Source organism: Ranitomeya variabilis, chromosome 2, assembly GCF_051348905.1.
Source record: "Ranitomeya variabilis isolate aRanVar5 chromosome 2, aRanVar5.hap1, whole genome shotgun sequence".
Lineage (NCBI taxonomy): Eukaryota > Metazoa > Chordata > Amphibia > Anura > Dendrobatidae > Ranitomeya > Ranitomeya variabilis.
Genome location: NC_135233.1, coordinates 1,080,555,805 through 1,080,569,219, shown reverse-complemented (window position 1 = coordinate 1,080,569,219; position 13,415 = coordinate 1,080,555,805). Strand labels below are relative to the sequence as shown.

The following is a 13,415-nucleotide window of genomic DNA, read 5'->3' as shown; positions in this document are numbered from 1 at the left end:
CTGCTTCTTGCACAAAAATGTAAGCAGTTCTTCTTTGTTTGATGGCTTGTGACTACCCATCATCCTCTTGATTACATTCAAGAGGTTTTCAATGGGGTTCAGGTCTGTAGATTGGGCTGCCCAAGACATGGTTTTGATGTGGTGAGTCTGACCTCTTAAATTTTGACAGAGCTGTATTATCTATAGTCATTACAATCAGAATGATCTATTTCAAGTGTTTATTTAATATTATTATTATTATTATTCATTATTATTATAGCACCATTTAGTCCATGGTGCTTTACATGTGAGGAGGGGTATACATAATAAAAACAAGTACAATAATCTTAAACAATACAAGTCACAACTGGTACAGGAGGAGAGAGGACCCTGCCCGCGACGACTCGCAATTTTATTATTATTTATATAGCAATCTACAAGGGATGTGTGAGGATACAATAGGTGAGGGTAGAGCTGGTTGTGCAGCGAGTTGGTCGATTGGTGGTTACTGCAGGTTGTAGGCTTGTCAGAAGAGGTAGGTCTTCAGGTTCTTTTGAAGGTTTCGACGATAGGCAAGAGTCTGATATGTTGTGGTGGAGGGTTCCAGAGTAGGGGTGATGGGCAAGAGAAATCTTGTATGCGACTGTGGGAAGAGGAGATAAGAGGCGAGTAGAGAATGAGATCTTGTGAGGATCGGAGGTTGCATGCAGGTAAGTAACGGAGATGAGGTCACAGATGTATGGAGGAGACAGGTTGTGGATGGCTTTGTATGTCATAGTTAAAGGTTTTGTACTGGAGTCTCTGGGCAATGGGGAGCCAGTGAAGGAATTGGCAGAGGGAAGAGGCTGGGGAACAGTCGGGGGACAGGTGGATTATTAGGGCATTAGAGTTTAGAATAGTTTGGAGGTATGCGAGAGTGTTCGAGGGGAAGCCACAGAGCAGGAGGCTGCAGTAGTCAAATCGGGAGATGATGTGGGCATGGACTAGGGTTTTTGCAGATTCTTGGTTGAGGAATGTACGGATCCATTAAATATTTTTTAGTTGAATGCAGCAGGAAGTGGAAAGGGCTTGGACATGTGGTTTGGAGGAGAGATCAGTGTCAAGGATTACCCCGAGGCAGTGAGCATGTGGGACAGGGGAGAGTGGGCAGCTGTTTACTGTAATGAATAGGTTCGTTGGGGGGGTTGCGTGAGATGGGGGAAAGATGATGAATTCTGTTTTCTCCATGTTAAGTTTTAGAAATCTAGTGGAGAAGAAGGATGAAATAGCGGACAGACATTGAGGGATTCTGGTTAGTAGGGTGGTGATATCTGGTCCAGAGATGTAGATCTGTGTGTCATCAGCATAGAGGTGATACTGAAAGCCGTGAGATTCTATGAGCTATCCCAGGCCAAAGGTGCAAATAGAGAAGAGCAGTGGCCCTAGCACTGAACCTTGCGGGACTCCAACAGATGGGGGCGAGGTAAGGAGGTCGTGTGTGAGTGGGAAATGCTGAATGTCCAGTCTGTTAGGCATGATGAGATCCAGGATAGGGCCAAGTCTGTGATGCCAAGGGATGAGAGGGTCTGTAATAATAGGGAATTGTCCACTGTGTCAAAGGCAGAGGACAGGTCCAGGAGGAGGAGGACAGAGTAGTGTCGCTTGCTTTTGGCGGTTAATAGGTCATTGGTGACCTTAGTTAGGGCAGTTTCAGTGGAGTGGTGTTGCCAGAAGCCAGATTCTAAGCGGTCGAAGTGGGAGCAGGAAGAGAGATGGGAGGACAGTTCAAGATGGATGTTGTAATAATTATAGGGGATAACTCAGGAGACTCTGCGTGGAACAAGACAACTACAGGACACAGTTTCATAAGTGGTAAAGTCTTTATTATCACACGGTGATTAAAACAGGTGCAGATAGAAACTCAAGTCCACAACACTTGGTGCAAATATCAAATGCAGCTCAGCAGTCTATAGGAAACTTCAGAGGAAAATGCAATCACACAGAAAGTCTATGAAGCACAATTATTCTTGAGGATACTTGACACGAATAAGTCCTTGCTTAGTCCAAAACACAGATAGATATGCTTATAAGGCAGTTCAAATAATATCTTAGCTCAACCAGGAAGGTCTGGTTAATAGTCTCAGGTTCTTGCAGAGCAGCAACAGCTTACATGTCCAGCAAATGCAGATGGAAGTAAACATGAGCAGCAGATGAAGGAGGATTACTGGAACTGGTGTATGCAGCAGGAACTCAGAGCAGAGTAGCAGGATCACCACACAGGTTCACAGGAGCAGGTATATAGCCAGGGAGTCACCAGAGGTCAGGAGCTGGATGCACGGCAGAATACTCTAGCACAGACTGAAGGCTGGGGTGGAGTTTTATAGCAGGAAGACACAGTGCACATGAGACCAAAGACGCCATCTTGGAAAAGGGCAGTAATGCACAAAAAGGTAATAAAAAATGTTCAGAGTCCTGACAGACGTGTTGTTCCAGTAGTTTTGAGACATAGGGGAGATGTGATATAGGGTAATAGCTAGATACAGAGGATGGGTCAAGAGAGGGATTTTTGAGGATAGGTGTGATTGAGGCATGTTTAAAGCTTGAGGTGAAAACACCACTTGTTAGTGATAGGTTGAAGAGATGGGTTAGGGTTGGGATGGAGACTTAATGTTGATGATTATGGCTTACAGCCAATGAAAACCCAAGAGCATTATCCCAGTAAATTAGAATAATTAACAAAAAACATCTGCAAAGGCTTCCTAAGCATTTAAAAAGGTCCTTTAGTCTGTTTCAGTAGGCTCCACAATCATGGGGAAGACTGCTGGCTTGACAGATGTTCCTAATGCAGTCATTGACAAACCCCAAAAGGAGGGTAAGCTACTAAAGGTCATTGCTAAAGAAGCTGGCTGTTCACAGAGGGCTGTATCCAAGCATATTAATGGAAAGTTGAGTGGAAGGAAAAAGTGTGGTAGAAAAAGGTGCACAAGCAACTGGGATAACCGCAGCCTTGAAAGGATTGTTAAGAAAAGGCCTTTCAAAAATTGGAGGAGATTCATAAGGAGTGGACTGCTGCTAGAGTCATTGTTCCAAGAGCCACCACACACAGACGTATCCAGGACATGGGCTGCAAGGGTCTCATTCCTTGTGTCAAGCCACTCATAACTAATAGACAAGGTCAGAAGTTTGTTACCTGGGCCAAGGAGAAAAAGAACTGGACTGTTGATCAGTGGTCCAAGGTGTTGTTTTCAGATGAAAGTACATTTTGCATTTCATTTGTAAATCAAGGTCCCAGAGTCTGGAGGAAGAGTGTAAAGGCCACAATCCAAGCTGCTGGAGGTCTAGTGTGAAGTTTCCACAATCAGTAATGGTTTGGTGAGACATGTCATCTGCTGGTGTAGGTCCACTGTGTTTTATCAAGACAACAAGTCAGCACAGCCGTCTATCAGGAAATTTTAGATCAATTTATGCTTCCCTCTGCCAACAAGCTTTACGGAGATAGAAATTTGATTCTCCAGCAGGACTTGGCACCTGTCCTCACTGCCAAAAATATCAATACCTGGTTTAAAAACAACAGTATCACTGTGCTTGATTGGCCAGCAAACTCACCTGACCTTAAACCCATAGAGAATCTATGGGGTATTGGCAAGAGGAAGATGAAACACCAGACCCCACAATGCATGAACACCAGACCCAACAATGCAGACGAGCTGAAGGCTGATATCATAGCAACCTGGGCTTCCATAACACCTTAGCAGTGTCATAGGCTGTTCGCCTCCATGCCACAACGCATTGATGCAGTAATTGATGCAAAAGCAGCCCCGACCAAGTATTTAGTGCATTTACTGAACATGCATTTCAGTAGGCCAACATTTCGGATTTTAAAATAATTTTTCAAGCTAGTGTTATAAAGTATTCTATAAAGTATTCATAACTTATTATGACTTTTGTGCTTTCATTGGCTGTAAGCTATAATCATCAACATTAACAGAAATAAACACTTGAAATAGATCGCTCTGTTTGTAATGACTCTATATAATATATGAGTTTCACTTTTTGTATTGAAAAACTGAAATAAATTAACTTTTTGATGATATTCTAATTTTGTGAGAGGCACCTGTATGTGCACTGAAAGCGGCTGGATGAACAATGATATGGCATTTAAGCAGCAAAGTAATTTGGAAGGTACAGATTATTTTTTTATTTTATTACCATTTCTTGCTTTGGGTAGGTTCTCTTCATAACACAGAAAATCTTCTTATGGCAAGGACTGATATCTTGCCGAGTAGTGGTAAAAAAGAAACAAAAATAGAAAAGTACAACAAGACTACTGGGTGTCTCCTTAGTCTTAGGCCGCCGTCACACATGCGTGTTTTACGGACGTAAGAGCGCAGAAACTACGTGCGTAAAACTCGCATTACATACGGCACAATGATTCTCAATGGGTCTAGTCCTATCAGCCGTATATTACGGATCCGTAATATACAGTGTTCTACGGGCGCAGAAAATCGCAGCATGCTGCGTTTGTCAGCGTATCGCGCAAAAAATACGCCAATGCAAGTCTATGGGAGAGCGTATAATACTGAATGCTTACGGACCATGCGTGTGCCTTGCGAGAAATACGCAACTTACTGGCAGATGTCCTGAAATGTCCAAAGGCCTCAATTAGGCAGGTGAGACATGCTAATTAGCTGAAAAAGCCAGACAGTGAACCCGGAAGTCTGCTGCACGCCTCCACGGAGTGATATTCAGCATGGCAAACATTGTGAACGCGGACATGCTGATCATTTTGGTACAAGAGAGGCCTGTCATCTGGGACCAAAGAGACCCAAATTATGCCAACAGGGCACAAAAAGAGGCAGCATGGAGGAGCGTGTGTGGCCCTCTTCCCACATTATGACCACCAGCCACGTGCGGCACAGCGACAGATAAGTAAGTACACCCATGTTTTAAATTTAATGTTATTGTGAATCATCAGGCGCTTACTACGTTGAATTTCTCATCAAGAATTTCTAAAATATTCATGAAGGAAATAGAAAGCACACCAGTAGATACATGGTGTTGTACATGATAAACGGATTTCATTAATGATTACAATCGGTGTCCCTTTTACTAACAGTGTTTCCCATTATTTGTCCTTTCTGTGATAGAGGTTAGGGGACTCTGTCCTTGTGGCCTTGCTTGATAATTGTGTGTGTTTTTTAGTTTTAATATTAAATGTGCTCCACAAATGCCTATTTGGATGCTACACTTAAATCTGTGTAGTCATTTACACCTTTTGTGAGCTCTCTGCTTAATGGACTAAATAATGTGTGTATTTTTTGTTGTTTCAGTGGGTGATGTTACAACAAGGTGGCGGAGTATCCGCGATCAGTACAGGAGGGAGAGGCAGCAGCGGGAGAGAAGTGGAGCCGGGGGACCTCCAAAAAAAATATATATATATTTTGACCGCCTAAACTTTCTGAATCCCAGCATGGACCTCAGGCCGTAAGTTACAACATCAATAACTTTTGATACTTTCTTTTTTGGAGCAAATTTTTATTTAGAAATTTGGAACATAAAACATTGTTCTTTTTCAGAACTCAGTCTAACCTCACTGACAGGGAGACAGGGTCTGACTCGGAATTGGTCATTGACCCAGTTGGGGAAGGTGAAGAGGTGGCTGGTCCATCTGCTGCTCCCTCAGGCTCCACCCCTCCTGGATCCTCCTCATCTGGTCAGGCAGCTCCATCTGCATCCGAACCACACCAAGAGGACCCACAGTTTGCATCTTCCGCTGCAGCATCATCAGCAGCACCACCATCTAGCCAGGATGACCCTGGAAATAGCAGCAGCCCAACTGTTGCCCTGGATCCATCCCCACAGGCTGCAGTCAGACCACAGCGTGCACGCCGCAGAAGAGAGCTGATCCAAAGCCGGCGAAACGTGGATGCTGGGGTCATGAGCTATTTGGCACGTGTTCGAGAGGATGATGGGGAGGAGGGCTTTACCAGGAGCCTTGCCCAGTACTTAAGGTCCATAGAGCGGGAGTTAAGGCTTCGTGTGAGAGGCTGTTTTCAGATCCTTGTTGATGCATGCACCCCCCCAAATAACCCATACAATCTCATGCAGATGATTGAACAGTGGCAGATGTCACCTGAAAATATTCTGCGGCCTCAGAGATTACAAGGCCTGGCTGCTCAACAAGGATCTGAAGCACCCCCTCCACGTCAGCCAACACCTCAGCCCCAACCGACAACGAACACACAATGGCCACCTCAGCAACATATGGCGGGATATCATCAACCACCCCAATATGGCCACTTGTCCAAACCCAGTGCTGGAGGCTGGTCCCAACCTGGGTATGGACAATATGGTCATTTTGGGTTGGGTTATGATTCCCGGCCATATGGTCATCAACAGCAGGGGTATCTCCCAAATCCTCGTCCCACTCTTCCAAGTTCCCAGCATCATAGCTGGGCTAATGTCCCTCAGGCCACTACAACATCTGCACAGGGTGCTGGACAATTGGGCCTACAAAGGCCACCTGATGCTGACCCTGAGCAAGCTACATCTCCTGCACCAACCTACCAGGACTTGTAATTTTTTTATTTTCATTTTTTTTTGTTTTTTTATGTTTCTTTTACCATTTTTTTTTTTAATATGATTTTTAACCACAATTTTCGTTTGTATTGTCCCTACAGAGCAGTGTTTATTGTGGATGTTGTAACAAATTTTTGGGGCCCACAAAAATAGGCCATTTAGAGGCCAAAAATTGGTTATGTCAAAAAAATAACCTAGACATTTAAAAAATGTATACAGTAAAACGTTATATTAATAACAAACAACGTCTGGATGCGCTGTATTCATTCTTCCATCACACACACATGATATGCTGATAACCATATGTGAAATAATAAAATACAACAGACCGAGTTTTTAACTTGGTTAACACATATTTTATACATCTAATTAATTACACATGCAAAAATGCATAGTCCTGCCAGGGAGTAGCACCTTGAGGAGTCAAAAAATAATTTGTAAAGATATCACGAACTTTAAGACCAGAAAGTGGACGACGCGGAGGAGGGACATATGGGGTAGGCCTACTAACATTGTTCATGAGGTTATCTTCAAAATTTGGAGAGGAACAATCATGTATTCTTGTGAAATTATGTAGAATTACACAGGCTTTTATCACTTCGTTGATTGTAGCCTCACTCAGCTGGAGGGCAGACTGAAGAACACGCCATTTGGCAACAAGAATCCCAAAGGCACACTCAACCAGTCTCCGTGCCCTGGCAAGTCTCAAATTAAACACCCTCCGCCGGTGGTCAAGATTGCGCCTGGGGTAAGGCCTCATGACATGCCTCGACAGTTGGAAGGCCTCATCTCCAACCAAAACAAAAGGCACTGCTTCCGCATTGGAGCCTGGGAGTTGTTGTGGTGGTGGGAGGTTCAACTGGTTGTCACGTAGCCGCCGACCCATTATGGACGAATTGAAGACCCTAGAGTCTCCAGTTCGCCCATAGGCCCCAATGTCTACAATTATAAACCTGTAGTTACTGTCAGCAACTGCTAACAGAACTACAGAGAAAAACTGCTTGTAATTGTAGAATTGGGAACCAGAGTTCGGCGGCTTACGCACCCTGATATGTTTCCCATCCACAGCTCCAATGCAATTTGGGAAGTCACAATTATTTTTGAAACCTGTGGCGATTTTAAGCCAATCGTCCTGTTTTGGCTCAGGCAACACAACTTCATGTAGTTTCTGCCAGATTTGTGAACAGGTTGTCCTAACAATGCCTGAAATGGTCGACCGCCCAATCAGAAACTCCAGGTGTAGACCCACATAGGACAAGCCTGTGGACAGGAAGCTGCAATACAACAAAAAGGGAAAAACAAAATAAACATGAGGACTACGAAAACAGGAATAAGCACAAGTGTATATTTCATTTACTATTACATTATTTACAATAGAAAAAGTTTCATTTGAAAATCTTAATATACTAGAATATTTACACCATTCTTTTATATGTGCTTGTGGCTTCATGTCCAAGTGAAGCTAATGAAACATAGTAGGACACCACACATTTTGACAGAAAACAAAATAACAAAACAGTATGTGCGAATGTGGAATACATACCGTAAGGTTAGGAGCAGACGCTCCTCAGCAGAGATGGCTTTTCTCATCCAGGTGTCCTGAAAGGTGAGGCCAGGACGTAAGATCTCCAACAACATGTCAAAAGTCCTGATGGACATGCGAGTATACAGGTAAAACTTCTCTGGATGTGCCCTCAAAGCTGAATATAGTCTCTGGAAATGGCCTTTACTCTGGCGTTGGGACAATATAGGATGTACCCACAATCTTCATCTCCTCCTTCGCGGATCCACATTGATCTGATATGGCTGGCCAAAGCGACGAGACAACACCCAGTGAAGCAACACCCGCTGAGTTGTGCTTAAATACACAGGGCCAGACATGTTTGTAATCTCAAAGCAACACAGCCAAAATATGCTAGAGAACATATAGGGCAGATGGGAGGGCTCCACCTGTTGTAGAGGTCTTAAATAGTGTGGTTAATGATGGTTTAAATGATTTGCAGGCCTGAAAACCGTTAAATGTCCATTTTGTGATGGTGCGTGAAAAATATGCCATACGGATCACATACGGATTACACACGCACAAGCACATGCGCAAAATACGCGACCACACCTAAGCAACGCATTACCTACGGAAGTCGATTACGGAGACATTTTGGCGTATTGAACGCGTAATACGGACGTATAATACGTGGCGTATTGTCTTACGCCAAGTGTGACACCGGCCTTAGAGATTTAGGTTAAAGATAACAAAGACTTTGGCATGGGAAGGCTACATTATCCTAAACATAACACAGCCGGCATCTGCCACAAATAAACCAGACTTACTGTAGCTCCTGGGCTGGCTCCATACTTTCCTTAATGACTTATCATGAAAATTTATGTCAATGAGTTAATGTAAATAAAAAATATCATAGTCATAAATGTTAGCAAGTATGAGAGATATATCATATATGTCATGCCTTTTTTATAGGGTACATACATCATTCCATTGCTGACATCTGTCTTACATGACAAGAAACAATTCAAAGTCCCAAAAGAATTTGACCCAAATAATTTCCTCGACTCAAATGGGCAGTTCGTGAAGAATGAAGCCTTCTTGGCATTTTCAGCAGGTATTCGCTTCATACATTTCTTTAATTCCAGTCACAATTAGGTGCCATTAGCCAAATGGAAGTCTAGAGGAGGACATCACAACCAGACATGAGATTTACATTGTATAGATGGAATTTTTCATAGGTAACCTCACCAATATCTTGACACCACTACCTTTTCTATTTTGTCTCACATATCTCACTACAAAAAAGACACATCGTAAGGGGGAATTTTTATATAGGATGAAAGAGTATATGTAAAGCATGGCAGCAGTGGGTTCCTGAACATTAAAATTCATAAGCTTCTAATTCATTGTTTCTCCAGATTGGGAAGTCTCTATAGTTTTTGAACTGTATAAGAGGTCCTTAATAGCTTTAAGAGTAACCTAGACAAAGAAAGTCTATCTATCTATCTATCTATCTATCTATCTATCTATCTATCTATCTATCTCATATTTATCTTTCGCATCTCTCCATCTTTTACTTTTAAATGATTCACTGTATCTGCAAAGCAATGCAATCATGTCTTTGCTGTTAACTTCATATTTATTGCCTTTGCTTTATTCTGCAGGTCGTAGAGTATGTGCAGGAGAAAATTTGGCAAGAATGGAGCTTTTCCTCTTTTTTACCAGCCTTTTACAGAAATTTACTTTCCGGCTTCCTCCTGGGGTCAGTGAGGCAAATCTAACCACAACTGTTGGACTTACTCGACCTCCAGTTCCTCAAAAGATTTGTGCTATTCCACGGATCCAAGAAGATGCATAGAAAGCTAGTTATAGAATACATGGGAATATTTGTGAATGATACAGTATCTAGAAAAATTGAACTTTTCTGTAATATATGTGTGATGTACAGTTGTACAGCAAAATGAATGTCATGCTGTGTCAGCCATTAAACATTATTGTGTGATCGCTTTATAAATGCTAAATTAGCCCCTTAGTGACAGAGCCAATTTGGTACTTAATGACCGAGCCAATTTTTACAATTCTGACCACTGTCAATTTAAGAGGTTATAAGTCTGGAACGCTTTAACGGATCCCGCTGATTCTGAGACTGTTTTTTCATGACATACTGTTCTTCATGATAGTGGTAACATTTCTTCGATATTACTTGCGAATATTTATGAAAAAAATGGAAATATGTCAAAAAATTTTAAAATTTTGCAATTTTCAAAATGTGTATTTTTATTCCCTTAAATCACAGAGATATGTCGCAAAAAAATAGTTAATAAATAACATTTCCCACAAGTTTTCTTTACATCAGCACAATTTTGGAACCAAAATTTTTTTTTGTTAGGGAGTTATAAGGGTTAAAATCTGACCAGCAATTTCTCATTTTTACAACACCATTTTTTTTTTAGGGACCACATCACATTTGAAGTCATTTTGAGGGGTCTATATGATAGAAAATAACCAAGTGTGACACCATTCTTAAAACTGCACCCCTCAAGGTGTTCAAAACCACATTCAAGAAGTTAATTAACCCTTTACGTGCTTCACAGGAACTGAAACAATGTGGAAGGAAAAAATGAACATTTAACTTTTTTTTGCAAACATTTTATTTCAGAACCATTTTTTTTATTTTCACAAGTGTAAAAACAAAAATTTAACCACAAATTTTGTTGTGCAATTTCTGCTGAATACGCCGATACCCCATATGTGGGGGTAAACCACTGTTTGGGCGCACCGCAGAGCTTGGAAGTGAAGGAGCGCCGTTTGACTTTTTCAATGCAGAATTGGCTGGAATTGAGATTGGATGCCATGTCACGTTTAGAGAGCCCCCGATGTGCCTAAACAGTGGAAACCCCCCACAAGTGACACCATTTTGGAAACTTGACCCCTTAAGGAACTTATCTAGATGTGTGTTGAGCACTTTGAACTCCCAAGTGCTTCACAGAAGTTTATAACGTAGAGCCGTGAAAATAAAAAATCGCATTTGTTTACACAAAAATGAATTTTCGCCCACAAATTCTTATTTTTACAAGGGTAACAGGAGAAATTAGACCACAAACCTTGTTATCCAATTTCTCCTGAGTACGTCGATACCCCATATGTGGGGGTAAACCACTGTTTGGGCGCACCACAGAGCTTGGAAGAGAAGGAGTGCCGTTTTACTTTTTCAATGTAGAATTGGCTGGAATTGAGATCGGACGCCATGTCGCGTTTGGAGAGCCCCTGATGTGCCTAAACAGTAGAAAACCCCCAAGTGACCCCATTTTGGAAACTAGAACCCCCAAGGAACTTATCTAGATATGTGGTGAGAACTTTGAATGCCCAAGTGCTTCACAGAAGTTTATAATGCAGAGTCGTGAAAATAAAAATTATTTTTTTTTTCCACAAAAAAGATTTTTTAGCCCCCAATTTTTTATTTTCACAAGGGTACCAAGAGAAATTGGACCCCAAAAGTTGTTGTCCAATTTGTCCTGAGTATGGTGGTACCCCATATGTTGGGGTAAACCACTGTTTGGGTGCATGGCAGAGCTTGGAAGGGAAGGAGCGCCGTTTTGGAATGCAGACTTTGATAGAATGGTCTGCGGGCATTATGTTGCATTTGCAGAGCCCCTGATGTACCTAAACAGTAGAAACCCCACAAGTGACCCCATTTTGGAAGCTAGACCCCCCAAGGAACTTATCTAGATATGTGGTGAGAACTTTGAATGCACAAGTGCTTCACAGAAGATTATAATGCAGAGTCGTGAAAATAAAAAATATATTTTTTTCCACAAAAAAGATTTTTTAGCCCCCAAGTTTTTATTTTCACAAGGGTAACAAGAGAAATCAGACCCCATAAGTTGTCCAATTTGTCCTGAGTATGCTGGTACCCCATATGTGGGGGTAAACCACTGTTTGGGTGCACGGCAGAGCTCGGAAGGGAAGGAGCGCCATTTTCGAATGCAGACTTTGATATAATGATCTGCGGGCGTTATGTTGCGTTTGCAGAGCGCCTGATGTACCTAAACAGTAGAGACCCCCCACAATTGACCCCATTTTGCAAACTAGACCCCCCAAGGAACTTATCTAGATATGTGGTGAGAACTTTGAATGCCCAAGAGCTTCACAGAAGTTTATAAAGCAGAGTCGTGAAAAATAAAAAATATATTTTTTTCCACAAGAAAGATTTTTTAGCCCCCAAGTTTTTATTTTCACAAGAATAACAGGAGAAATTGGACCCCAAAAGTTGTTGTCCAATTTATCCCGAGTACGCTGATGCCCCATAGTGGGGGTAAACCACTGTTTAGGCGCACGGCAGAGCTCAGAAGGGAGGGAGCACCATTTGACTTTTTGAGAACAAAATTGGCTGTCGTTTTTGGAGACCCCCTGATGTACCTAAACAGTGGAAACCCCCCAATTCTAACTCCAACCCTAACCCCAACACACCCCTAACCCTAATCCCAACCCGATCCATAATCCTAATCACAACCCTCACGATAATCACAACCCTAGCCCCAAAACAACCCTAATCTCAACCCTAACCATAACCCTAATCAAAACCCTAAACCAACACACCCCTAATCCTAATCTCAATCTTAAACCTCAAACCTAACCCTAATCCCAATACACCCCTAACCCTAATCCCAACCCTAACCTTAAACCTAATCCCAAACCTAACCGTAATCCCAAACATAACCCTAATGCCAACCCTAACCCTAATACCAACCCCAATCCAAACCCTAATCCCAACTCTAACCCTAACTTTAGTCCCAAACCTAACCCTAGCCCTAACCCTAATTTTAGCCCCAACCCTAGCCCTAACCCTAACTTTATCCCTAACCCTAACCCTAAATTTAGCCCCAACCCTAACCTTAAATTTAACCCTAACTCTAGCCCTAACTTTAGCCCCAACCCTAACCCTAGCCCTAAGGCTACTTTCACACTTGCATCATGTGGCATCTGTCGCAATACGTCATTTTAGACAAAAAAACGGATCCTGCAAATGTGCCCGCAGGATGCCTTTTTTGCCCATAGACTTGTATTGTCGACGGACGGCCACATGTTGCGTCCGTCTTGCACTGGATCCGTTGTGTTTTGGCGGACCGTCGTCACAAAAAAAAGTTCAATGTAACCTTTTTTTTGTACATCTTGTCCACCATTTCCACTCATGCGTGGCTGTAACTCTGCCCCCTCCTCCCCAGGACATAGACTGGGCAGCGGATGCATTGAAAAACTGCATCCGCTGCCCACGTTGTGCACAATTTTCACAAGGTGTGTCGGTACGTCGGGACGACACATTGCAACGGCCCCGTACCGACGCAAGTGTGAAAGAAGCCTAACCCTAGCCCTAACC

General features: G+C 42.5%; 1 protein-coding gene across 1 annotated transcript in view; it reads left to right on the top strand.

Annotated features, from left to right (window-relative positions):
- LOC143808728 (cytochrome P450 2K4-like) overlaps positions 1 to 10,292 on the top strand; it is a 111,853-nt gene extending 101,561 nt beyond the window's left edge. Inside the window, exons 8-9 of the mRNA XM_077291670.1 lie at positions 9,011 to 9,152; positions 9,703 to 10,292. Of these exons, the coding sequence (XP_077147785.1) occupies positions 9,011 to 9,152; positions 9,703 to 9,896 (336 nt within the window). The 3' untranslated portion in view covers positions 9,897 to 10,292. The remainder of the gene's footprint in view (positions 1 to 9,010; positions 9,153 to 9,702) is intronic.
- Positions 10,293 to 13,415: the final 3,123 nt, after the last annotated feature.